The sequence below is a fragment of the Topomyia yanbarensis genome, chromosome 1 (genome assembly GCF_030247195.1).
Source record: "Topomyia yanbarensis strain Yona2022 chromosome 1, ASM3024719v1, whole genome shotgun sequence".
Lineage (NCBI taxonomy): Eukaryota > Metazoa > Arthropoda > Insecta > Diptera > Culicidae > Topomyia > Topomyia yanbarensis.
The window spans coordinates 151368230-151395572 of NC_080670.1; the positions used below are offsets into that span (position 1 = coordinate 151368230).

Consider the following 27343-nt stretch of genomic DNA (forward strand, 5'->3'; position numbering starts at 1 on the left):
ATTTACAAGGTCAAGCCCGATGAGAGGGGGGGGGGTCAGCCAGGGCGATTGCTCCGGGGCCCGAGTCCTATATAGGGGCCCGCATTTTCTCCTGAAAGTAAAACTGAGAGGACGGAAGATGGGCGAAAAATTCCAGTGGTCATAAAAGAGTACAATAAACAGTAATTGTAATTACTTTGTATTCATTCGCCTTGTCGAATTGTTAGTTCCGCCTATGACCGTATAGAGGGCGCCAACACTAACTTTTAAACGGAGAGAGATAGAAATTAAGTGTCTTCTACAAAGTTGTAGAACGAGCATTTTGCAGTATTTCTTCCGAACCTCTCGATATTCTATCTCTCTTCTATAAAAAGTTAGTGTTGGCGCCCTCTATGCGGTCATAGGTGGAACTAAAATTTTCTAACCAAAACATAACTCGCATTAAATACTAAAATTTTCCTTAACATACTATTCGGATAAATTTAACCATTATTTCACAAAAATGTATAGTTAGCGGGACTCGAGTACTACTACACAACCATGCACTGCTAGCCCCATGCAAAACTGACTCGGACATCACTTCGTTAAAAGTTCAATAACTTCTTTTATCACAGCCGGATTGACCAGCAGTCTTCGACAAAAATGTACGCAATTCAATTATCTCTCTTATTTTCTTATTATTTACCTGGCGGTCAAAATGCGAGATAGAGGGTTTTCTTCATGTGAATTGTCGAAAAATCCTATACAAACTTCAGGCACGTTGGTCCGGTAGCTAGACTTGTCCGATTTGCTTCAAATTTGGAGCAAGTGCTCCTGGTAGGACTAGGAATCGAGCCAGGGGTGGGCCGATTGAGTTTTCAAAAATTCATTATTTTTCTAGGCAGTATACTGGTTATCCTTTCTATATGCCAACGGCTTTTGCTACATCTACGATGAAAAATAGCAAATTCGACAATAGAACTACGATTATTGTCGTTTTGAAAACGATTTCAAAGGTATCAAATCAATTAACTACACTATCCTACCCAATGGTACAAGCTACTTTGTAGTAACTGGATAGATTAGATATTCTGATTGCTACATAATTAAAATTACTTATATTTGGGAAACAACTTTATTTAACGGTTTAATCCGCGTGGTTCTTTGAAATAACTAGGCAGATTTTAAATATTTGATTTTATGTGGTCCTAATTTAATTATTTGGATAATTTACCTAAATTTAATGAATTTTGCAAAATTAATAACAACTGTAGCTATAATTAATTATATGTAATGAGCCAACAACCATATACTGCATCGGTCTGGAATGACGCTTGTTTGGCAAATCAAAACAAGCTGAACATTTGGGAAATATTGAGCGAAATTTGCACCTGTGGTAAAATATTAACACAGTTACTATCGTCATTACATTGTCAAAAGCTTAATTAAAATATTTTTTTTAGCTTTTAGGCACATGGACAAGTTTCCATTTTTTTGTACTTTCTCATCCAAATATATTTTCCGTTGGGCTCTGCCTGCACGAAGCCAGAGAGGTGATTGATTACACCAACCTCCGCTGGGATTAAAATCAGACTTAATGGGATGAAAAGCAGCCACTCTTACCATTCAACCACCGGCGACACGAACCTAATAACCTAATTCTATACCGTTTATTCAAAACGTAATATCTAACAAATGTAAACAAACTGAGTTTATTATGCCAAATAAAAGCTAAGCATTGACTCTTTATCGTCCACAAATAATAGAGAAAAATGATAACTCTTTATATGTCAATTTAATCCTAAGTCAAAATGTCACATATAGTATACCAAAGCTTTGCTAATATTTTGTAGATGTGATGTTTTGCGTTGTAATGTTTCTCCAAATCGACTGTAGTTAGTATGTTTTTCCAATGCCAAACCTCATATCTACACTCTCGGTTGCAATACAGCACATGAAATATATCACAACTACAAGCCCGTCTCTCTAAACGTCACAGTAAAATGTACCATCTACAAACGGTGTTGCCAAGACCACATATGTAAAAGAGCATAATAGCAAAAGTGATCGGCAAAATGTAATAAAATAATAGTTATCAATTATCTCCCTATTATCTTCGCGAAAAACATGTAATATGCTTATACGATACTGCAATGAGTAAATGCAGAGATGATAGTAGAGTTAATAGGCTTCGGTGTGCTTTAATTGTTAAATAAATTTGAAAGTTGCAAGGAAATTTGTGCACGCGATTTTCTCCGTTTGACGTTTCTGTTAGATATGATGTAATGAAAAAATGCACTAGAATTGTTCTTTTTGGCAGTTGAAGTATTCCACTTACAAATAAATGTTTACAGTTCTTTCGTGCAAACATATAAAGCGAAAATAATTATTTATTAGAAACCAGGACTGTTCAAAAAATTATCGTGAAGAAAGTTTGTACTTACGTAGAAAAATCTTTTTCTTATTTTGCCAATAGCGCAAGCATTGAGCTAGGAACGGATGATGACCACAAACAGTCTGTATGTCAACCTCGTCCTTCAACTGACCAATAGCACCGCTATTGATAATCTGGAGAATATACATTGAAATGAAAATTCTGATTACATACGCAAGATTTCGTGATTCTTGGAATACTTACCTCAGATTTACTTAGAACTTTTAGTGCATACAATGTTCTCTCTTCACCACTTGTCTTCTGCACTTTGTAGACCTTTCCGAACGCACCGTTTGCGATATGCTCCAAGATCGTGTAGTTCCGCTCGGCGTTGCAGTCTACCGTAAAATGAGGCAAAAACAACGCTTCAGCGCTTGAAACCGGCCAGCAAGTCTTTGACAGCAGGTGCTCGTCTGCTAACGTTGATTCATGCCACCTAGACGAAATTCAAACGTTGCGTTCGATTAGGTTTATTGATATGCGAGACTACCGATAATGATGATGATTTGTTTGTATCAGATTCAATATTGGGTAAGCCCCATGCCCCATAACAATTTGTAGGCTGAGTCACGTCGATATTCCGAACTGGGTCAAACGTTATCAAAACGTACTAGCGATGGAATCGATAAGCGCGCAACTTCGCGATCATGAACTGAAAGGTATTCTTTCAATATCACCACTGCAAACCGTTTTGAACCCTTCCTTGCACCTATGATTAGATAATTCCACAGATAACAAACATTTATTAAAAACGTGTGTAGGCACCTAAAACTTCCATTTCGAATGGAGCGAGCGACTAAAGCAAACTGAAGCACACGTTTGTAGGTAGTTCTAAGATCGATATCGTGTAGCCGTAATAGCTGTCGAACTACGTGTAGCAAACAATTGAGTAGATGGCAGTAATGAGTTGTAGGTTTGATGAATGTTATTCTAGTTAAAATGTCTGTTGTCTGTGCAAATTGCAACCCGAAAAAGTGGGGAATTACGCTAACATTAATCCAGCAAATAGATACATACCCTTTTCGTGATACACGACACCAAGGACGGCTTCGAGAACTATTGTTGGGTTGTCTAACGTTGTCGATGTTATGATGAAGTGTGCAGGATAGCGAGCGAGTAACTCTTTCAATATTTCGGTTTACTCGATCCACGACGCCATCCCAGCTGAACGAACGATTTATCTGCGTGTAACATGAAACGGAATATGATGAAAAAACATAGCGAAATGTTACGATTGTTTCGTGAAACACACATTGTTTTGCAAATCTTATAATGGATTACCACACATAAGAAAGAAAAGTGCAACTCCGAACAGATGGTGATTTCTTGTTAGAAGTTTGAAAACGAAACTAAGGTCTCATTTAATCGAATATTAAAAACTAATGCCATTTTGGAACGATTGAATTTCTTGATGAAACTCAACATTAATATTACGTGTGTTCGGCAATATAACGACCGACCAGGCGACAGATTCGTTGTCTATTTCCTACCCAAATCCTTGAGTGTCGCAAATTAGTAAGAGTCTAATGCTAATTTTTCATACGTGCGCGAAATAGTCAAGGTTAATGCCAATAAACTTCGCGTAGTCCTCTTAGACCGTAAACAGGCCAACGCTGTCGCGAATGAACCACGACTTAATTTAGAATCTCGCGTGTACATTCTGGCAAACGTCGTAGAGGTAGACGGTGTAATTACCGAAGAGTCTAACGAAGAGGCTGAACTAAAGAACGGCGTGAGCATTTTTAAACACAACCTCCGCAGTATCAGGCACAGAAAATGCAAAAGTCATAATTCCTTCGAAATTATTTCGAGCAATATTCGAAGGTGCTGCCTTACAAAACTACATACTGCTGGGCAAGCATCGACTTCCGGAAGGCTTGTACGTACCCAAAATCATGAATTGCACTAATTGCAAACAGTTGGGTCACATGAGCACCTGCTATTGCAAAAGAGAGCGACGATGCACACACAAAATACAAACGAGTCCCGTACCATTACAAAGAATTTTTTATATTTATCTCACGATGATGTTTATAGCTCTAAAGGAGACAATGATTAGGTACCCGTTGTTGGTGCCAAAGGAAGAGAAGTGCTATCTCCTTCCCGAAGCTCCCACGTAAAAAGAAACGGTACAACGTACATTCAAAACTATATGCCCCAAAGAAGCCACCAACTAGCAAGATAGTAGCCCCTGGTTTTAAGGTTCAAGATAAGGTCTTTTTGAGTCCTCCACTTCAGACAGACCGCCGAGATCGATCCCGACAAGAGAACAAGACTGAAACAGGTCTGATCTCTTAACAATTATGCTATAGATTTTCATTTTTTTAAATCCTGGCTCAATGCAAGGGTATTATCCCTGCCTGGCTCCTTACTATCCGCGAGTTGGTTAAGCAACTCATCGCTAAATGGGCCCCTCCTGTCCCCACTAATCAGTTTTGTTGGCTAATACGTCGGACTAAGTTGAGGATTTCGTCGTCTTATAATGGAACAGTAGAAGTCTTTTTCCAAAATTAGACACATTCAAGCAACTTCTGCACCACACAAATTGTGACATTTTCGCTATTTCTGAAACATAGTTTAGGCCCGATTATATTCTGAATCTTCGTGACCCCAATATTATTCGACTAGATAGGGACGATCACCGTGGAGGGGGACTTTTGAGAATATGAAAATGTTACTCCTTTTACAGAAACAACTCCCTGTCTTCGCTGTTATTGAAGTGGTGGCATGTCACATACATATGCGTTGCATCAGTTTATATTCCACCAAGAACTCCTTTGAACTTCCAGCAGCTCAAAGGTGCAACTGAGGTTCTCTCTGCATCCTATATGGTCTTAGGGGACTTCAACTCACATGGTCTTGCTTGAGTGGAGTCTTACGATGAATTTCAGGCTCCTCTCATTTCCGACCTTTGCGATAAGTTCGGCATGGCTATCCTCAGTACTAAGAAAGCCACAAGAGTCCCAGCTCCACCCACTCGAGAGAGTAGGTTGGACCTCTCCCTATGCACGAACTTACTGTTGCTCGATGGAACTCGGCAAGTTATTCAAGACTCTCCCAGTAGCGACCACTTGTCGACGGCTATCAATTGTCAGTGTACCTGGTCCAGCGGTGCTAGTAGATATTTTATATGATCTTATCTGAAAGTAATATGCGGAAACAGTTGCTGGGTCAATTGAGTCTTCCTAAGTGCTGCCATCGTTAGACGAGTATAACATCGTCCTCAGCCCATTCTACGACAATGCAGTTAAAGCTCAAACCATGCATTTCTCTAAAAGCACATCCCCCAAATCGATAGAGCGACAAAGAGTATACGGAATTGCGTGAAAAAGTCGGATGCATACTATAGTTGGTGGCGAAAAAGCAAGCAGAAATTGCGTGTCGAATATACCTCACTTGAGCACAGACTAAAAGCCTCAATAAAGAAAATAGAGAGGCTACTGGCGTCATTTTGCATTTTGCTTATAAACAGAAATATCAATGAGTAATCTTTGGAAGACAGCCGTACGTAATCGCTGATAGACAATTGAGGATACGATCAGATTGCATCCGCGTTCTTTCATTCTCTTTCAACAGCCACATTGGTGAGCCTGACGTGATACGGAAATACTCATAGTCGACGACAGCGGAAATCCGATCGTGTTTAATTAGCACTGGCTTTGCTTAAAAAGGTGAGACGTCGCCGGTGGTTGAGTGGTAAGCGTTGGCCTGGGTTCAATTCCAGCCGTGGTCGTTGAGATTTTTCTAAGGTCACGTCTTCCTTCGGAACGGAAGTAAAGCCGTTGGTCCCCGGTCCAGGAGTTGATGGATCGATATCTATTCCAGATAGAGTGGAGTCACCTCTCTGGCGTCGGTAAAGAACAAGTAGAATCAAACTTCTCTATAGTTACTAACAAATATCCTCCTCCCGTGATACTCGTGGAGTGCGCAGTAGTATATACACGGCCTCTAGCAAAAGCAAGTATCGGACTAACATTCCTTCCCTTTTCTTCCGCAATCTACGTTCGGGCCTGGTCGGCGCCAGTATTGACCAATAAACAATTTAGGATTACCAGGAGTTGCACATTGAAAGATGATGTTTCGCTACTCCCAAACATAATTAACTACTGATTCCCTGTCCCTTCAGCTAGTCCAGATCGATAGCGGAGTTGCAGCCAGGGGTGGTCGCACAAGCTCAACAACTTTATGACAACAGGTCGATAAGCAACGTTTTGGATTGAATTGGAAGAATTACTAATTTTAAGAAAAACTAGGAGTTTTAGTTAATGTTAGTTCAATTGAGCAAATGTGAAACCTTCCAGTTTCTTCACAAGGCAAGGCTCAACTGCTCATTGTAATCAATGCTATTTAGAAATTGTAATGTAGTACCTATAATTTTAAAAGCGACATTGGTCATGATGTTATGCCCTGTATTTATAAAGTGAATGCACGTTGTATAAACAAATTGTTATAGTGGAGAAAGGGTAGACGGAGATAGTGAAAGACTTGACATTCTTTATGATGATCCCTTATCTGGAAAAGTTCATCGGGATTCACCCTACAATCTAAAACATTATTCAATTCCTAGAAAACTCAATTCCATAATTAACTAACTTGTCCTGATACTAGGTGTAAACCAACAGAATACCGTATGCAATAAAATTACAATTACAATTACAATTACAACTATTTTCTAAACTAAAACTTTTGTTTTTTCTTGCAAGAGGCAAAACAGTCAGGTTCTATTCATAACTTCTGTCAAAATGTATGATCTGAGAGCAGTTGGGGTTAGAATGGCAGTCAGCTTCATGGTCAACAAAACTAACATTAATAGTTTTGAGATAAGCAAATAGCAGCAAACTAAAATTATGATGAACAAACCTGTCTACGATTTTGCGTCGATTCTGTAGCAGTCGACGGCAATGATGATGACAGCAACGACGAGAATGATGATGGTTTCGCAGCAGCAGCTTCCTCCTCAAGCTGAACGACTGTTTGGTCACTGCTGCTGTTTCCCATATAATGGAAAAGATACTGCCTTTCAACTTTTAAGGCAACGAAAATGAGCCAATCGCTTTAATTTGTTCACTCCCGACGAATAACTACATCACTGTACTGAAGAATTCCCTTTAATTTATGTTTTAGTAGTATTTTCAACAGAATAAACACGACACAATCTCACATTATAGAATATGAAAAATAATCTTCACTATTTTCGTTATGTTGTTCCGTGTTGTGCTGTTAGCTTTTGTTCGCACAGAAACGTCGCATAAAGCAAAAAATGTTTATGTCATGCATGACAGTGTAGCGTTGTTATCTGCGCCAGAGTTGCCAGGCTGTTTCCCAATTAAACCTATTCCGGAACCGGTTCGGAATTCTGAATGGTCAGCTCAATCGGTTTCGTAATCGATTCCCTCTAAAAACGGTTGGTTTCAAAATCGTCCAATGAAGGACGTTCGTTGGACCAATTTGGACAACGTCCAAATAACCGTTCAACAAACGTCCATCGTTGGACCCGTGTTGAACGATTTTGAAACAATTTTTTGGACGTCTCAGTGGGTTGTTTCATTTGAGCTGGATTCCATACTGTCTCCATTCAAACCATTCGGAATTTGATTCGGAATCCTGAATGGAGTCAATATGGATTCCAACTCAAATGCAGCAACCGATTCTGAAGCCGATTGAGTCGGAACCGGTTGTTGTATTTGAGTTGGAATCCATACTGACTCCATACAGAAATCCGAACCGGTTCCGGAATGAGTTTAACTGGACAGGTTGCAACACTGACGCCAAGTTAAACTCTGCCCACTGAGAAACCCAAAAAAATTGTTTCAAAATCGTCCACGGGTCCAACTATGGACGCCTGTTGAACGGTTATTTGGGCGACGTTCAAAGTTGGTTCAACGAACGTCCTTCATTGGCGGATTTTGAAACCAACCGTTCGGGTGGTATGGGCATCACTGTTTGCTACATTACGGTCGTCAGTAGAGCTGATAGTTTTTTTTTGATTTTTTAGTGTTTTACACTCGCGATTATTTTTATTCTCGTTTTATCTGTATATCGTTTTATTCGGTAGTACGTGTGCATTGAAATTTCGTGACTTCAAGCACGATTATATCTGCCGGTGTGATTCGTGAAAGTGATTGTTTTTGGTTGAGATTTTTGTTTTCACTTGTCATTATCACTGCACAGACGTTACGCTTAATTTTTTCGCCTAAAGCGACATCTGCTGGTGGGTAGTTGAGTTGTCACACGTTGCGTGCAAGTTTGCTTCCATTGACGCACGTTACGTCTCCTGCGCATATTGCATACCCGCTAGGCGTTATTTATACATCAAAACCATGGCTTGTAACAACTGCTCGAAAGTGGTTAATGATTCTGATCGAATCACATGTCGTGGATACTGCGGAAATTCGTTCCACATGATATGCGTCAAGATGGATTATGATGTTCGTGACGTCCTGGGAACCCACCCACGGAATCTATTCTGGATGTGCAATGGCTGTGCTGATTTATTCTCGAATGATAATTTCCGTAGAATGGCTTCGCGTTGTTGCGATATAGTGCCTGACGACAATTCTCTGAAATCTATAAAGAACGACATAGCTGATTTGAAAGATGTCGTCAAAGCTCTCTCGGTTAAAGTTGACTCTAAACCGCTATCCCCAACTATAACGCCTTGGAATCGAATTGCTGAATATAATCCAGTTTCAAACACGCCTAAGCGCAAACGCGAAGATGATTCGCCCAAAACAAAAATTCCTAATATTCGTGGATCCAAAGCTGCGTTTGAAACAATAAAAACAATTTCACCACCTGAGGAGCTGTTATGGGTTTACTTGTCAGCATTCGATCCCAGCACGACGGATGACGAAGTTTCTACTCTTGTGAAAGATTGTCTGGGGGAGAATCTGCAACCGAGAATAGTTCGTCTAGTTCCTAAGGACAAGGATCTCTCATCTTTGAGCTTCATTACTTTCAAAGTTGGCGTTAGCAAATCATACAGGGATAAGGCTCTGTCCAAAGATTCTTGGCCGGAGAACATCTACTTTCGTGAATTTGTGACCAATTCAAAAATCCAACGACCTATCATCAGGATTGCGGCGGAGAAGAATCCATCTGGTGGTGGACAGTAGCGCCAAGCTGTTCCGGATAAACTCATCTGTCCAACTTCTTGTATCCCGGCGAGCGATTCAGGTCTACCTGGCGAATCGGCGACTTCTTCTGTGTCAGGTAAAGCCAAGAAGGGTATATGTCCTTCCGAAGCAATACAAGATGCTGCACCCCCTCAATGTAAATTCCACTTACAGTCTGCTGATGAACACAACTCTACCGCCGCTGTGAATCTTCAATGTCAAAAACAAAATTTGGATCCCATCGTAACGAGCTCGTCTCTTCACAGCACATTCGGCTCTACAACGATCACAGAAGGACTAAGCACTCTATGCTATGCTGGTATGACTCATCGCACCCTGGGACGCACTGCAGCTAGCACTATGGAAGCCCTTGATCCCCCTGCCACAGTCGAGCCATTGCAGCCAGCGTTCACCAGTCGTCACGGTCCTGTGTGCAGGAGTGGTGAAGGGGTCTTCCAAATCGATACCAACGACAATCAATCGCGGCATTCAAACCTACAAATATATTACCAGAACGCCGGTGGTATGAATTCAGTAATCGAAGATTATCTGGTAGCAAGTTCGGATGAATGCTTCGACATAATCGCCCTCACAGAGACGTGGCTTAGCGATAGCACTCTGTCAGTGCAAGCATTTGGTGCCAACTACGATGTTTTCCGAACTGATCGCAGCTCACGCAACAGTCTCAAGGCTACCGGCGGCGGGGTACTTGTGGCTATCCATCGTCGATTGAAAGCGCAACTGATTGACGATACTTTGGGGGTCTGTGTCGAGCAGGTGTGGGTGCGAATCAAACTGGCTGGCTACGCACTTTTTCTTTGCGTGGTTTATCTTCCACCGGACCGCACTCGCGATTCGACATTGATTGATTCACATACTGAGTCACTGGAACGGATTTCCGCTCAAGCAAGCCCGGTTGATGAGATCCTGATTGTTGGTGATTTCAATTTCTCCGGATTAAAATGGCGCTCTGCTTCTGACGGATTTATGTTCGCTGATCCCGAATTGTCATCTTTTCATGCTGGTATCACCAGTTTGCTTGACTGCTACAGTCTAAATCTGCTGCGCCAAACGAATAATGTGGTGAACGAGAACAACAGAATCCTTGATCTCTGTTTTTCGAGCAAATCTGACTGCGCGCCAAAAGTTATCGCAGCACCGTTCCCCCTGGTAAAAACTGTTAGACATCACCCTCCCCTGCATATATTGCTTGAAGCGATTCGAGTGAAGCATGACTGCAATGTTTCTGACACCGTCAGCTATAATTTTAGAAAAGCCAACTATAATAGCATTATTGACTTCCTGTCGAATATCCACTGGACTGAAATTCTCGACAATGATGATGTCAACGTTGCAGTGCAGACCTTCTCCAATGTTATGAGCTATGCTATCGATCGCTATGTACCCAAAAGAAGTGGCCTTCAATCTAAGCACCCAGCGTGGCACACTGCCGAGCTGAGACGGTTAAAAGCGACTAAAAGAGCCGCTCTGAAGAAGTACTCCAAGTTTGGGGGCTACGTGCTGCGACAACACTACGTTCATGTTAACCAAGTCTATAAAAAGACATCGAAGCGTTGCCATGCCGATTACTTGCGAAACGTGCAACGTAAGTTGAAGTCCGAACCTAAAACATTCTGGAAGCATATAAACGAGCAAAGAAAGGTATCCGGGTTGCCATCAACGATGAGCTATGGAGGACGTATGAGCTCTAGTTTACAGGAGATCTGCCAACTATTCTCTGAAAAGTTCGCGAGTGTTTTCTCCAACGAGAAGCTGACACCGACCCAGGCTTCACGCGCGGCTCTCAATGTACCTCAATCATACCAGTCTTTGAACTCTATCAATATCGACAATAATATGGTACAACTGGCGATTAGCAAAATGAAGGCTTCAACCTCGGCAGGCCCAGATGGTATACCAACTATTATTCTAAAAAAATGCTCTGCCGGTCTAATTGAACCTCTTTGTCATCTGTTTCAATTGTCGCTAACAACCGGAGTATTTCCCGAACTCTGGAAATCCTCCTTCATGTTTCCAGTTCACAAAAAAGGTGATAAAAATGTAGTTGACAACTACCGTGGTATTACAACGCTAAGCGCAGTTCCTAAGCTGTTTGAAATGGCTGTGTTGGAACCCATCTCCAGCCACTGCAAACAGTATATCTCCGAGACTCAGCATGGATTTATGCCGAAACGTTCAACATCTACGAATCTTCTGTCGTTCACAACATATGTTACAGATGCTATGTCGGACGGCCTTCAAACTGACGTTATCTACACGGACCTTTCAGCTGCTTTTGACAAGTTAAATCACGCTATTGCAGTGGCAAAATTGGATAGACTCGGCTTTGGTACTAATATTCTCCGTTGGATGCAATCGTATCTCAGTGATCGTCGTCTAGCAGTCAAGATAGGTGATTGTGTATCCGAAGAGTTCTGTGCTTCATCTGGTATTCCGCAAGGCAGCCATCTCGGTCCATTGATTTTTCTTTTGTATTTCAACGACGTTAACTTTTGTTTAGAAGGACCACGGTTGTCTTTCGCCGACGACCTCAAGTTATACCATAGAATCCGGAATACTGATGATGCAGCTTTCCTTCAACGCCAACTGGAAACCTTTGCGGAATGGTGCGAGATCAACCGAATGACCCTAAACCCCAAGAAATGTACGGTCATTACGTTCTCGAGGAAAAAAACGCCAATTCGATTTGATTACTGTCTAGCTGAATCCACAATTGACAGAGCGAATTGCGTCAAAGATCTCGGAGTTTTTCTCGATGAACAACTGACGTTTAAACAGCATATCAGCTATATTGTCGCAAAGGCATCACGCTGTTTGGGGTTCATAATGAGAATATCTAAGCACTTTTCAGATATTTACTGCTTGAAATCTCTCTACTGCTCACTCGTTCGATCAACTCTGGAATATTGTTCAGTTGTGTGGAACCCTCATTATCTCAACGGTGTCCATCGAATTGAGGCAGTACAGCGCAGATTTGTTCGGTTTGCCCTTCGTCGATTGCCTTGGAGCAACCCTCACCAGCTGCCAAGTTATGAAAGCCGGGGTTTGCTTATTGGACTCGATACATTGCAAGTGCGACGGGATCTATTCCGTGCTATGACGATTTCGGATATTTTGCAAGATCGAATTGACTGCCCCGAGCTTCTCAGTGCGATAAACATGAACGTTCGCCCTCGCGCCCTTCGCAATAATTTATTCCTCCGATTACCTCTTCGCCGGACTAACTATGGAGTGAACGGTGCCATCATTGGTTTGCAGCGGACCTTCAACAGAGTTTCATCCGAGTTCGATCTTCACATTCCACGTAGCAGATTACAATTTGACTTTTTAAATAGATTAAGAAATTATCATTAGGACCACACTGTGTCTGTTGATATTAATTAATTATAAATACACACTTAAATTCCATTACCTACCAGTTGGTAATTTTAATCTGCAATCCCTTATTCGCTGCCGGAAAACTCGGAGCGCTGATTTTCTTACTAAAAATTAATGGGATGAAGACTTTAGTTTAGTCGGCTTTGGGGAATATCTCATTACCCAGTTATTAAGCTCAGCCGAAAATTAAGATGGAATGCTGCCTGGTTCTAAATCGTATTCCGGCTTTAGCGACACAACCGATTCTAGTTAGAATCGGTTGTGTCACTGGAGTCGGAATACGAATTAGAACCAGCCGGAATACCAGTTCATTTCCGGCAGAACTTTACTGGGTATTTTTGAGTAAAATCCGCTTTCGTTTTTCGTTAGAGGGTAGCGATGCACAGAATTCAGATTACCTACTGCTAGGTAACGCACACAGAAAAAAAATATTGATAAAAGTAAGAGTGTTCCGCTCTTAGCAAAAAACAACCAACGCCAACTATTAGGTTGAATGTAAAACTTTTAAATTAATCAAGAATAGTAATCAAAGTAAAAGTTTTTCTTTTAAGCAAATGAAGAATAGTACTCAAAACAAAAGTTTTATTTTTAAACTAAGAGTATGCGTTGGTTGTTTTTTTGCTAAGAGTGAAAATCTCTTATTTTTACCAACATTTTTTTTTCTGTGTGCAAGTTCCCCGTGTATGGATAGTTTTCTTCATATTTTTTCTGTTCATTTTATTTTTTGTTAATTTTTGATTATAGAGGTTAAGTTCATTTTATCTTTCGTCTCACATAGCCGCTCTTTTGCCTCACATATTTTTTGCATTTGACAGTACCTCCTGGCTGCATTTGACAGTACCTCCAGGCGTTTGAGTTTTTTGCTATTCACATGTCTCGTTTCAGGTTAAACTCATTCCGGAGCCCGCAGCCGGTTCGAAATTTTGGATGCAATCAGGGATTCCAACCTAAATACCTTTTAGCCGGAAATGAGTCGGATTTCTTGCTGGTATTCCGGCTTCAGTGACACTACCGATTCCAATTAGAGCTATACTACTGATGCCAGCGTGTTTTTTTGCGTTTTTTCTAATAGTGCCATGCCTGTACTCTAGTATAAAGTGTGCACTTCATTTAGCCAACGAATGTGGGAAATTGTGGAATCGTGTGTTTGTATAGTATAGAACAAGACCGCTGATATATAGTCTTAATGAACGTCAGATTGTGGCAAGTTTTGGTGTGCAATACCAACTTCACCATTGATTCTTCCTATAGTTTGGTGGTAATTACCTAATATACTGATAAGTTTATGTGAGTAGATAATGAATCTGAAAATAAGCATTATTTGTAATTTTCATATCAGGCAGTTAAGGGCGTTTTAATGGTGCGTTCCGTGGGCGATTTGGTGGCGATTTAGGGGCGGGTAGGGCGGTAAATCGCTCAAATGTTACATTTGAAATAGCCCCCTAATTGCCAGCAATTTGCTAGCAAATTGAAGGGCAATTAACGCATCCGAGCTGGCAAATAACCTCCCGTTAACCAACAACTTGCCTTTTTTGAATCGAAAGTAAAACAAACATGCTCCAAGGCGAAAACAATGGAAACACCAACTACAATCCTAATCTAGTGCTCTGTATCTACTATGGGATCTTGGCATATATGATGATGAACCAATTTTCGCCATGTTTCTATTATCACCCTACCCATTTGAAGCCGTTTGTTAGAGCAGTGTCTGCCATCTTTGTTCAACGCATTGAGTCAAATGGTAGCGCAACAATAGGGGCACTCGATTTGAGTTTTCGTTGCGCTCAAACATGAGAATTTCACTGTTTTCAACGCATTTGTGTTATAATATTGGTTCTTAACAACGAAGCAAAGCTGTTGATGTCAATTTGTACGCATTCCATTGATTGTAGGCCGAGAAATTAATGAATTCGTGAGCCCTGCTTAATATGGTAAAAATAGGCACTTTACCCTATTTAATTTGGACATACCTAGTAAAGTTAAGCCGGAAATGAGTCGGAATTCCAGCTGGTTCCAGTTACTATTCCGGATCCAGTGACACAACCGATTCCAACTAGAATCGGTTGTGTCACTGGAGCCGGAATACTAACTGGAACCAGCCAAAATTCCGGCTCATTTCCGGCTGAGCTTTATGGTATGTTCACATTAGCGCTGATATCAAGTGATATGCGAATTACCCTGATATCCGACGATATTAAGTGCCATATTACTTAATATCCCATACAACTCGAATGTCATCTCATATCATCATTATTGTGTGATATCCGGGATATCATGAACGAAATCAAGTCAGACTATCAAAAGTAGCTACTGGCAACGCGGATAGCGGCATTGAACGTACTCATTTGCGAAATGTCATTTGAAAAATTCGGTAGGTCGTGGCAAGCGTTGACCTGATTTTCGCAAATAACAACAAAAACCATAAACAAATTGAAACTTTTTAAAATGGCTGATGAGAAAAGACGAACCAAGTTATTAAAAAAGAAGACAGTGTTGTCACCGTCTCAAATTCAACTGTTAGTGGAATTATGGGGGGAAAAGATTGCCGATCTTCGGGGCTGTCGAAAAAACAGCCATGTATACGAGGAAATGAAAGAGTCATTTAAACACCACGGCATCGAAGTCACAACAGACGAAATAAAGAATCGCATACATAACTTAACTGCACGTTACAGGTTGGTAATAGATATTCTCCTTTACCTCCTTTATGACGATAATACGTGTGTTCCATATATAACCGTTACAACGTATCGAATTGGAGTTTGTTCAAATCAAACTCTTGGTGTTTTGTTAGCCTGAAGAACATCAATCTCGGTTCTAGTGGTGCTGGCTAGTTTTATAACCATATCGTAGAATCCCCATTTAGTTTATCACCAACTCCTCATTAACAGCGTTTAACAAATATTCTCGAAATATTCTAGAGTATTAGAATTAAAATCCCTTTCTCCCGAACTACACAGGACCCTGCATCTTCCACTCTTTGCTTACCCTGCTTCATAATTAAACTGTCCTACTCTCGCTGTGCATGGTCAGATAGTTCGGGTGTTGATATTAGCCACAGAAACTGGAACAAATACTCAGTCAAGTGGTGAAGTGATTCGGCTCGCCGTTGGATGCTGGTAGTTGCTTTTCACCTGTGAGGTTAGATCGATGCTATGATGCACGACGCGGCGTTCGTTGAAAACCACCCGGATGATGGGCGGTTGCGTTCACTGCGGGCAACCGGTGGGTGGTGGTGAAACGTGCTGCTTCATTTCACAGCTGCTGATGTACTGTAGACAATTGAGAGCGATCCTGTTCGGCGCGGCATGGAATGAAGTACTGCGAGCGATAATGGCATACACCAGGTGCTGCACATGAGCTTGAACGACTAGGCTATATTAGGGGTTCCTGCAAAGCTTTTAGCTGCGTAAACCGTAGGCTAATCTCACTGGCACGCAATGGTTTCAAACCCAAAACAGATGGTTAAAAGTGTTTTTAGGATTCAATGACATAGCAAAGTTTATTGAAACATGATACCACATTTAAATTAGCTAATACCTTAACATTTCTTAAGGAGGATACTACATAGGAAACATTTTTTTTATTCAACGATAAATAATTTTTTTCTTCTGCAATCTTATATAAGGGGCCATGCATAAATGACGTAGCATTTTGGGGGGAAGGGAGGGTATGCCAAATTTGTGACGAAGTGTGACGAGGGGGAGGGTAGGGTCAGAAGTTGTGCGACGTAGCATTAAGTTTAAAACCCATTGTTTAGAGAAAACAATTTAATGATCATCCATTCCCAATAGAAATAAATTTAAATTCAAACAAGTTACGGTTTTTCATGAGGTAAATTTTACGATTCGCAGAATTGCAAGTTCGCGAAAATACAAAAAGATTTTGTATGCGGATTTAACTAGCTACATTAGTTAGCTAATGTTGCTAATTAGTAGACTTAGTTTGAAAGCTGAATTAAATTTTCACTTCGGATTCAACCAAACAAAATTTAGTAATTTAGATGAACGTATGCTTCTTACAATCATTGGCGGCTGCACGATTGTGAACTGAGAGAACTTCTCTTCATGCTCCCTTTGACTTATAAAATTCAAAACAAAACTATCAACACTATATTTGTCATGAAATGGGCTTATTTTACACGCAATTTGCTGTTATAATGAAAATGTTGATAAAAGTCGTCAAACATTTTGAAAGGACATGTAGGTATTTAAAATAATTGAAAAACATATGTAATTTTTTTTCATCTCCCGGGCGCTTTGCATGGGATGAGGGGGAGGGGGTAGGTAAATGCTACGTTATTTACGAGGGGGAGGTTAGAATTTTGTGACCAAATGCTACGTGGGGGGAGGGAGGGGTCAAAAATCGTCGAAAAAAAGCTACGTCATATGTGTACGGCCCCTAATAGGCTATTCGGAGAAGCTCGGCTGAATATATTGATTGATCTATGTATTTAAATGATTGATGTATTGGTAGAGGTACCTTATTATTAGTTTTATTGGTGTTTTCTCCATGCAATGAATTTACACTTATTTGCACTTTGCACTTAAAATGCTTTTTTTCAAAATGATTTTTTCAAGATTGTAATACCTTGTGATCACTACCTAAAGTAATTTTATTCGTTGTAGCGTGTAGTATAAGTTTGTGCATAGGGATGACGGAAGGTTTTGTTTACTTTATCTTCCACCCTCCTGTCTGTCTTGTGTTTTTCTCAATATTTGTCTTTAGCGTTTCTAAAGTGAACTAAAATTACAAAAGTTAACTATATGGAGAAAATACCAAAAAATTAGTTTAAGGAACCTGCACCAACACATCCGTTTTATTGATAAATAAAAAAGTTTGCTGAAAAAAGGGAGTACACCCTAACAAAAAAATTAAGCCGTAACCCATTTAGATGGGGTGATAGAGAATCATTTTTGGGGAAAAAAATTGTTCTACATATACCTTCAAATCTCAATCATTACAGCGTTACCGATTTTTTCATACTTCAAATTTCCGTTTGATTAGAACTGTTTGAAAGCTATAAAAATTCCTACTAGACAAAACCAGCATCTTTCAGGCAGTGTAATGAAGAAGTTTTTGATGAGGTATGTAAATTTTCTCAAGATAATAACATTAACATAACAATATTATCCAGAAGTAAAGTTTTAGAACGATCCATTTTTTGTAATAAGTACTCTATTCTAAAAACTATACTTTATATCCCCATTCCCAAGGTTCATTGCAAAACTAAAAAACTACTACCAAATCATGTAAAAACATAATTTAGTTTAAGAGTACTAAGTGACTACTAGGAAAGTAGTTCAAAATTAGTAGGGAAAGTGGTCGGTTGCCGGCACTGGACGGTTGTCGACCCTACGTAACTTTTGACAGAAAGTAGACATGGACATTCTGATAAATATTATTTATGTGTTATATTCGCACGGTCTTTTTGTGCCGATTCTTCTGTACTACAACCAATATATTTTTTGAACAAATGAAACTCTACTTAAAAGTTTTTTTTTGATGATTTGCTTAGTGTTATAGAGTGAAGTAAATCGATCGAAAAAGTATGCACATTTAATATTTATGAATTTATTCTATTTTGTGATTCAACATTCAATGGCACCGAAAAGTTTGTCACAATTTTTTTTGTTCAGTTTTCAAAAACGTTATTAAAATTGGTTGTTGGCACCCCATTTTTTATGACAAATGCTGAGGTCTCTATAATCTAATCAATATGGGTATTTTTGGATCGGGTTTTACGAATAGATACCATAGATCGACCTTTAACATCATTCTGAAACCCAGGAAGGCAACGTCCGGTTTAGCGTTTAACATTTACATAAAGAAAACCCACCTGGTCGTGTTTTCACCGCTGGGTCGCACTTTATATACCAGATTATCACGACAAAAAGATTGAGTGGGGTGTAACGAGGTTACCCTGTAGCCTCCTCCCCCTTTGGCTTCTATCTGATTTGTCTAAAGCTTTGGTCAAAAAATGGGCTGCCTGAAACTCACTCAATTGCAGTGAACGCGATCCGTCAGTGCATTAGCATAGCAGTGCGTAATATTCGCATCAGTTTTTCACACCCACAGATTGTGGTTCTGATGGAGAATAATGTTCAAAATGCCTTTGATGGTTGTTGAAATGAATAAATTTCCTTTTCCCTTTGAAGATGATTTTCATTCATATTTTTCCATTTTTAGTGTATTTACAGCCGACCACATTTTTCAAAATGGTAAAAAAATTATCATTTTACGAAATTGTTAATAAATTTTTTCATGTTGACAGAATAAATTAATAAATAATTAATAAATTCTTTCATGAGATATTAGCTAAGGCCTCTAGCTTTCCATTGGTACGCTTTTTCCTATATATTGTGCAATTTTAGTAATGTTGTGAGCTAAAAACAAAAGCGTGCCGACAACCGAACACATTCCCCTACTTTTGTATTTTTCCTAATCATAGTTTATCAAAATTTTGAATTACAATTGTTTATTTTATACTTTTAAAATTTCATACAACATATTTTTTGACACTTTATCCCTATCTTTCTTTGTTTTGCTGCAATTTAATAGTGAACTAGTAAACACAACATTTCGTCCCTTCAAATGCAATGGGTTCGCAATTGTCGTTTTTGCATATACAATGATGCGATTAAAATGATTTTGAATCGAAAAAAGAGAAAACGATATAATGACAAAGACAGAATGCATAAACTTGCTGAGGCACATAAACTCGATGAAATTATTTGTGATCTTTGTTATTTACTTTTATAAGAAAATATTTGAACACTAATAATAGCACTAACTAAAAATTAATTTTCATATAAAGAATACTTAACTTTAAATTGAACGAAAACTCGTTAAAAAATGCAAACTTTTGAAATAATTTGCTTCTAAAAGGTTAATTAAACTCATAAACTTAAAGATATGAGAACACCATTCAATAAAAAAAATTCTCGCCTTTTCAATGAAACTAAATGATTTGAAATACAATGCATGCTTTTCGAGCTAGGAATATTTTAAGACAAACAAGTTATTTACAGAAAAAGTTCAACAACTCTGTAACTGTTGATATGTTACGGTATAAGTGGAAACACTTACACCCTGTGTAAGAGTGCAGAATCAACATATGATTGTTTAATTTAAAAAAAGATTTCCAAATATGGGAGTTTCCCCTTAAGAAAAGTTAAGATGCTAATCGATTTAGATCGGTTTCCAAGTTTCATGAAGCTTTGTCCAAGAGTTTATTGTAGATATATTCAAAAATATATGAAATATAATACACCAACTGAAGACATATAATTATATTTGTATATTAAATAATTGAAAAGTTTTTATTGGATTCATAGGAAAGAAAAAACATCTATCGGTCCGTCGGGTGGATCGCCATCGCAATGGCCACATTACGATAAAATTCACAGAATTTTAGGGAGTTTCCGAATAAATAACATCGAGTCAGTTATTGAGGATAGTATAGTAAATGATACGGATTGTAATTATTGTATTTTATATAAGGGATGGTTTTAGTCTACATTTGATTCTTTCTTCAGATTCTGCTATGTACCCGGAGGATTGGCTTGGAGTAGAGGAATCTGATGCGGAACAGCAAGCAACAGGACTGTCACTGGCCAATGAAATCCAAGACCAGGTAGCAAGTTCACCCGTGGAATTCTCCGCAGGCACATCAAAAGTAGCAATTTCACCCGTGGAACCCTCCGCAGGCTCATCGAAAGTGGCTTCAAAGAGAAAAAGGAACACATGTAATGAATTAATTGACGAATTCAAAAGAACGAACGAAAGAATCGAAGTAGAGTTAGCACACATGAGGGAAACAGATGAGAAATTAATTGCTTTGGAAGAAGAAAGAAACGAAATATTGAAACAAATGAGCAATAGTTCAACTGCACTAAGTAACGCAATTATAAACTATTTAAATAAATGATATGACACAACGGATAGATAAATACCTACATCCATATATACTTATACTACATACTTGAAATACAATGAATTTGATTTTATACCTAAGTAATTACTAATTGCATTCCGAACACCTTGACCGGCGGAATTGAAGTCCGAGATGAGAACATTTTGATCTGGTTGTTGCCTGAAACTTGTACGTTCTTCTTGTGTCAATTCCATCAACCATTTACTGTTAAGACAATCATTGGATTCGTTCAGGAAATTGTGCAGTATACAACAGCTTTTAACCACCAGAGAAACATTATCAATGTGATTGTCCATCCCTTTTCCTATGCGCCTGAATCTAGCTTTCAGATCACCAAATGCATTTTCTACAACACGTCTAACTTTGGATAAGGAATAATTAAATCGTTTTTCCTTTGCATTTGATGCAGCGCTGAACGGGAACGGTTTCATGAGATTTTCTGCTAGCCGAAAAGCCGAATCACCTACAATCAATACTGGTACATCAACTCCACAAATCTTCTTCGACAGGTTTTTGAAAATTGGTTTAAGGTGTTCATACTTTAGGGCACAGTTTTCATATATTTGTGAATCGTTGCATCTTCCCGGACTTCCGACGTTTACGTAAAGAAATCTGTATCTACAGAGAACAATCATTTTACAAGGCATTTCAAACGGAAATCGATGAAAACTGTGTTTCTTCATTCCCTTGGTCGCCAGAGGAAAGAGTGACAAGAATTGCAATAAAACATGGTGATGGCATCCCTCATGGCCGAAGCTCAAAAATATGGCGACTGATTTATGAGATTGCTAAGCAAGTTCTGTAATGCAGAACCAAAATGTTTGACAACAAGCATCCAATTGCTAGTTAGATTCTGCGATATTTTCCCAAAAATATGGCTTTTTTTACTTATTAAAAGCGTACATGCTTGTGACTTTAAGAAATAAGCTTGGAAATATGGACAAACCTAACGACCACTAAGTAATTATATATAACATATATGCATTGCAAGATATGGTAGCCTTACCTGTAATCTACCAATGCAAGCAGTACCGTTGAGTACCACCCTTTGTAGTTGTGGTAGTCTACTGCATCATCAGCGTTAGGTCTGACCTCAATGTGACATCCATCTGTGGAAAAGTAGTACTGAAGAAACAACAGAAACAAAGAACATCATAACAATTACCAATGGCACCATAGCATTGTGGAAACCCAAGCTTTTCAAACCCTGCAATCCTCTCTTTCAGTTGTTCTTCACTAATAGGATACGTGTTTAAAAAATCTTTCTTCATGACTCGCCACACTTCGTTGCAAAAATCTAATAAAATTTGGCATACTGTGGATTTACCAACACCAAACATATTGGCAATTGTTCTGTATTCAGCAGATGATCCCAGGGCGTACATTGCAATTGCGACTCTTTTCCGTAGCGGTATACATTTGCGGAAGTTGGAATCGAGTTTTTGCATGTGTTTAACTTTGTCACACAGTAAGTCAAATGTATGTGGAAACATTCGAAAATTTTCTTTAAAAAAATCTTCTCCATTATTCTGTGCATCTTCTTCTCAAAATGTGCTTGACCTTTTCTGGAAACGTAAATTATGAAAGAAATGTGTAGTGAAACATTTTTTCGATCGAGAAAAATTATAACCATTTAGGTGCAGAAAGGTTTGGACACAGCTTTTAGATATTGTCACTATTAGAAATCATTTCATAAATATGATAAAAATGTATTTTTTAAACTTTTGAATACCTTTGACCATATTCGTCCTTTTCCTTGGAGCTCCTTCAATTGGTCCAATAACAAGGTTCTTTTTCTCTGTAGCAGCTAAATATTCAGCATATGACTTTGCCGTTTTCGTTTGAGACACGTAGCACGCACAGAAAACACTTTATTTACCGAATTAAACATATATGTACTCAATAATGCAGACGATGAAACTACTTCTTCGTTTAAATTGTTCATTTTTTCAAATTATTATGATTGAAAATTTATGACATTTGAGTTGTCATGTCAACTGCCAAACGATATCACCTCGCATTAATGTGAACACTTTGACATGATATCCATATCATCTCGGTATATCAAGTGATATCAGTGCTAATGTGAACATAGCATTACTTTACTTTATATTTGCATCCTCCTTATCATGTTTATGCTATTAAACTGTAGATGCCGCAGTAGGTACACCCCTTAAGAAATGATGGCTTCAAAACCGTCCAATGCAGGTCCTTTGTTAGACCAACGACTTGTATGATTTTGAGGCGATCTTTGGGCATCTCAATGGGTAATCAATAATATCTGGCATCCCAGATTAATCTGCCCTGTCAGCAGAGATGCCAGATTTGCAGACAAGTCTGCAAATTCGCAGACTTTTAATTTAAGCTGCAGATTTTTTCGATGACGCAGATATTTGCAGATTTTTCCGTTTGGTTGCAGATATTTGCAGATTTTTTAGTTTGGTTGCAGATATTTGCAGATTTTTGAATATAAAGTCTTTTGGTTACACTAGCTTGCCGCACATTTTTTGTACTTCCCAGACTTTTAAAATTATTATTGCAGACATTTGAAAAAAGTACCTGGCATCTCTGCCTGTCAGTCGATTTAATTTAGCAGATGTGCGAGGGTTAGTTTGTTTTTTTCGATGTAGAAGCGGTGAACGACAGTCGTATTCTCAAGATTTTGGCTAGAATTTCTTAGATTCTTTCATTTTCATAAATTTACTGTTCAAAGTTATAAACATAATATCTAGTACCTACTGTTAGTTCTCGATCAATTGTGAATCCAACTTGAATCTGACTGGATAGAATCTGCTGTCAAAACAAGATGGATGCGATGAGTTTAAGTTTGGACGAAATAATCAAAAAGAAGGCGGTCGGAAAAAGGACTAAAGGTAAATCTGCTGAAACCAAACGAATCGCTAAGGTAAGCAATTCAAGAAACGGCACAGCCGGTGGTGACCGCTCTCGTCCAAACAAGAAACTTCTTGTTAAGCAAACTGGACGGAAAAGAAAAACAGAAGTTAAGTCCCGGATGGGAACCGCTAAGCCAAATGTAGTAGTTGATGCAAGGATGAAAATTATCCAGAAAAAACGATCACAAATTCGAGATGCAAGAGATAAACTGGTTGAAATTGCCCGGAATAGCGGCGATGCTAGACTGAGACTCTTAAAACGGAAAGGAAAGCTTCCTCCTGGGAGTGTTCTCTCCAAAAACAGATTGTCAGGTAAGACCTTCAAATGTTTTTTAAAGCTTCTCTAATAATCAATACGTTGTTTGTTATCAGGGAAACCATACCTTGATGACATGGAGATAGACTACGGCATGGAGGTGGATTTGCGTCGGCCGATTGGTCCTTTAAAGCGAACTGTTCGAAATGAAATGTTTACTGTACCGAGCACAATGCCCCCCTTACCCACGTTTAGCCGTAACGTGCGTAACTCGCCTCCGCCACAGACTTCGTCATGGAATAGCGATCCGTTTGATTGTTACGAAGTTCATACAGCTCGTCCCGTCGTACAGAAAAGCCATGCTCCAGCACCAATCCCCCACTACGACGATCTTCCCCCGAGACGCGGATTTGCCAGAGTACGATCGCCTCCACCGTCACATCCGATGTACGCTGAAGATCGACCTCATCTGTCATCCACAATGCGTGCTCGTTTAGAACGTGCCCCCAATCCAAGCGAGTCAATGGGTATTTTTGCCAAAATGTCTCCAGATGATCATATCGGTAGTAGCAGCCGGCATCTTCATCACCATCCTCATCATCATCAGCAGCAGCAACCGCTTTCTCCATCTCCATCGCCGCCAATCTCCGGATATAGAATCGTCGTTAGCAATCTCCATTCCAGTGTAACGCAGAATGACATAAAGGTAAGAAGCCACCTTCTCATTCTCTTCGTAGAAACATACTGGACTGCTAGCTGTATGATGGTTGTCAGGATTTTCGAATATTAGTAGCAGTACAGCGTGGCTCAAGAGCGAGCGATATGACATAGGCCCTTGGGTGATGTAGTATTGTAACGGGAACTATTGCTACATGACACGACATTGATGAACATTTCTGGATTACTGTTTCAAATAGACGTCAGCTTCTAACTCAACCACTGCTATTTCTTACATTTTGACTCAGTTTTGCTTCTAGCAAAAACCACAGTTTATAGAGAATAGTTGCGCAAAGAGTGAAGTCAAAAAAGTAACTATTGAACACAATTGGAATCCATCTGTGATACCTCTGCAGCAAAGCTGGATTCTAATTTTGCTCGATAGGTAGACGTTTTTTGGCTTCACTCTCTGCACACTCTTTGCGTACCTTTATACTAAGGCATGTGGCGAAAACGACTAAAAAATGTTTACTTTCTCTTCTGATATTATTCAATCAAATAAATTTAAGTTTGTCTCTCTACTCTGCCTAGTACGTTTATTAGAGCGAGTAAGGGCGCTATAACACTGGCTCATTAGCCAGGGCAGGGCTAAATACTTCTGTCCCATCCCAGGGACCTAGCACTAAAGGAGTGACATTAACCCTCTGAGCAAAGTCACTCCCAACAATTTATCAAACTCCCATCAAATTGAAACGGTTGTGTACGGTTGTCCGCGTTTCTTCCTTATTCAAGATTCAAAATAATCCGTTGATTACATTATTCATTGAATTTTGTACGCTGCACAGTTGACCTGGCCGCTTTAATGCTTTTGTCGTATTCATTATGTGCCACAAGAAAAATTGTGGATGAACGTCTGCAATTTTCCAGGATCCCTACATGTATTGGCTGTGTATGTGTAAACTAGACTACTTTGCCTAATACGTTAATCAAAATAGCATAATTCGATCCATACGAGAAAATTATCGGAAAGTTTTGTAATGAATCCGTAAAAACCAAAAAAGAATCAATTGGTAGATAGGTTGATATTTGAAAAACTACTGGAGATTTGTCGAATATCCAGCAATGCTTTATAAACCGTTATCAATTTCCCCGGATGAGCGAATAAGCAGGCATGCCGTGTACTAGTGCCATAACGTAGCCATCATTCATTACCTTCCTTGCCCACGGGTTTTAGAACACTTGCTATGTTTACCATGCTTGCCACAATCCGTTCCTTTACACATCACCAAGTTGGCCCAGACAACTTACGAAAATAATTATTCGCAGGAACTTTTCGAAGACATTGGAGATCTACTAGAATCACGTCTCGTGCGACCGGGAGTAGCTGAAGTTATTTACCGCTCTTTAAAGGATGCGGAGGAAGCGGTCGACACGTACCACAATCGTCAACTAGACGGTCAACCAATGAAATGTTTGTTGGTAAAACCACGATCTTTCAACAAACCAACAGCTCCAGCCATCAGCTACTCAAGGTGAATTCAAGGATTTTTTTCCGTCCTAAAGCAATTTTGTAGTGCCAGGTTTCCATGATTGACAATAAAATTTAATTCATTTTGCTACCACAGCTCATCAAGACCCCTGAAACCTTCTTCACAATCATCGGCATCCAAAAAACCGCAGGTTGAGATAGATATCGACGCCTTGCACACGGTCCTTTTCAGACGAGATCACTAGAAAAAAAACGTTCATCAGCATACATTTTCACACATGAACTTGCTGGCCAGACAGACATCCAGGTATTACACTCTTGACAGGTTCGTTTCGATTCTGCTTTTTGAGTACTTACAATTAGTTTTCTTTTTTTACGAATTAAATCAAGCTTGATCTTGAACAGATTATAACGTCAATTTCAGTTCTGTTCTGTTTGTCACAATATTCAACATTTATTTAAATTACAAATTGATCAAATATTCGTAAGTGTTGTTTTACAGCTAATCAGGAAAAAACAATAAGGAAGCAAATGCAAAAAGAAACGAACCTTTGAATTATACTTATGTAATAAACTTAGATAATATGCAACGCACTTGGGCTGTATATAGATATCACTGTCCATGGAAGCTTGTCGATTTTTCGCAATTAAACCTTTTATTCGGGGCTATATGTCATTCCAAAAGGTAGAATTGATAGATATATTTTAAAATGTTTCGTCACTAGTTCAAAGTTATTTATTGCGAATTTTAGAAATAGCTGATTGATGAGCGGGGGTTCTTCCATTAATAAGTTGGCCTGCTCCGAGAAATATTTTTTTATTGCATAGTCGACTATCTAAGAATACTGTATGCGTGATTTGTACCATATAAAAATTAAAAAAATCAGTTTTGATTTACGGGAATCCGGGGCTATTCGGACCTACCTCATCCTTTTAGGTGGATAAATGTGAATGAATTTATCGGTCAAAGGTCCTAATTTTTAGTTTGAAGCCTCAGCTACATTTTGGTGCCTAAATGTTCATTTGCACTACTCCATGGTAGCGCCAACGACACGACGTGAAACTTCATGAAACATTTCAAAGAAAAAGTTGAAACATGTTCTTCGTTCGATGAAAGCTGATAACAAAGCATTTAGCAATCCTAAGAACAGTCATATTTCCTTTACACCAACTGTAAAAGGTATCAACGAGATACTGTAGCTCAT

At 39.2% G+C, this 27343-nt stretch overlaps 4 protein-coding genes across 4 annotated transcripts in view; 2 read left to right on the forward strand and 2 right to left on the reverse strand.

Annotated features, from left to right (window-relative positions):
* Positions 1–7642, reverse strand: part of LOC131677293 (serine/threonine-protein kinase S6KL) — a 69555-nt gene extending 61913 nt beyond the window's left edge. The window contains exons 1-4 of the mRNA XM_058957016.1: positions 7253–7642; positions 3410–3573; positions 2597–2828; positions 2403–2526 (exon numbers count right to left, since the gene is read on the reverse strand). Coding sequence (XP_058812999.1) covers positions 2403–2526; positions 2597–2828; positions 3410–3573; positions 7253–7390 — 658 coding nt within the window. The 5' untranslated portion in view covers positions 7391–7642. The remainder of the gene's footprint in view (positions 1–2402; positions 2527–2596; positions 2829–3409; positions 3574–7252) is intronic.
* Positions 7643–15348: 7706 nt separating this feature from the next.
* On the forward strand, positions 15349–22284 carry LOC131677231 (uncharacterized). The gene is made up of 3 exons (XM_058956952.1): positions 15349–15581; positions 20244–20386; positions 20445–22284. Exons 1-3 carry the CDS (start codon positions 15352–15354, stop codon positions 20834–20836), a joined length of 765 nt encoding a protein of 254 aa, XP_058812935.1. The 5' UTR covers positions 15349–15351; the 3' UTR covers positions 20837–22284.
* Positions 21845–22584, reverse strand: LOC131676012 (uncharacterized). Its single transcript, XM_058955137.1, has 3 exons — positions 22575–22584; positions 22008–22382; positions 21845–21951 (listed from the first exon to the last, which is right to left on the reverse strand). Exons 1-3 carry the CDS (start codon positions 22582–22584, stop codon positions 21845–21847), a joined length of 492 nt encoding a protein of 163 aa, XP_058811120.1.
* Positions 22585–23422: 838 nt separating this feature from the next.
* Positions 23423–26728, forward strand: LOC131677203 (polymerase delta-interacting protein 3-like). Its single transcript, XM_058956912.1, has 4 exons — positions 23423–24048; positions 24109–24698; positions 25976–26181; positions 26275–26728. The coding sequence occupies exons 1-4, from the start codon at positions 23649–23651 to the stop codon at positions 26381–26383; spliced, it is 1305 nt and encodes a 434-aa protein (XP_058812895.1). The 5' UTR covers positions 23423–23648; the 3' UTR covers positions 26384–26728.
* Positions 26729–27343: the final 615 nt, after the last annotated feature.

Excerpts from the sequence above, each read along its gene's own strand:
- LOC131677231 (XM_058956952.1), top strand. The coding sequence starts at position 15,352 with ATGGCTGATGAGAAAAGACGAACCAAGTTATTAAAAAAGAAGACAGTG. Across the intron at positions 15,582-20,243 it reads AACTTAACTGCACGTTACAG|GAAAGAAAAAACATCTATCG; the intron begins GTTGGTAATAGA and ends TTGGATTCATAG. Across the intron at positions 20,387-20,444 it reads TATAGTAAATGATACGGATT|ATTCTGCTATGTACCCGGAG; the intron begins GTAATTATTGTA and ends TTCTTTCTTCAG.
- LOC131676012 (XM_058955137.1), bottom strand. Across the intron at positions 21,952-22,007 it reads ACAATGCTATGGTGCCATTG|ATGGATGTCACATTGAGGTC; the intron begins GTAATTGTTATG and ends ACTTTTCCACAG.
- LOC131677203 (XM_058956912.1), top strand. The coding sequence starts at position 23,649 with ATGGATGCGATGAGTTTAAGTTTGGACGAAATAATCAAAAAGAAGGCG. Across the intron at positions 24,699-25,975 it reads TAACGCAGAATGACATAAAG|GAACTTTTCGAAGACATTGG; the intron begins GTAAGAAGCCAC and ends AATTATTCGCAG. Across the intron at positions 26,182-26,274 it reads CCAGCCATCAGCTACTCAAG|CTCATCAAGACCCCTGAAAC; the intron begins GTGAATTCAAGG and ends TTGCTACCACAG.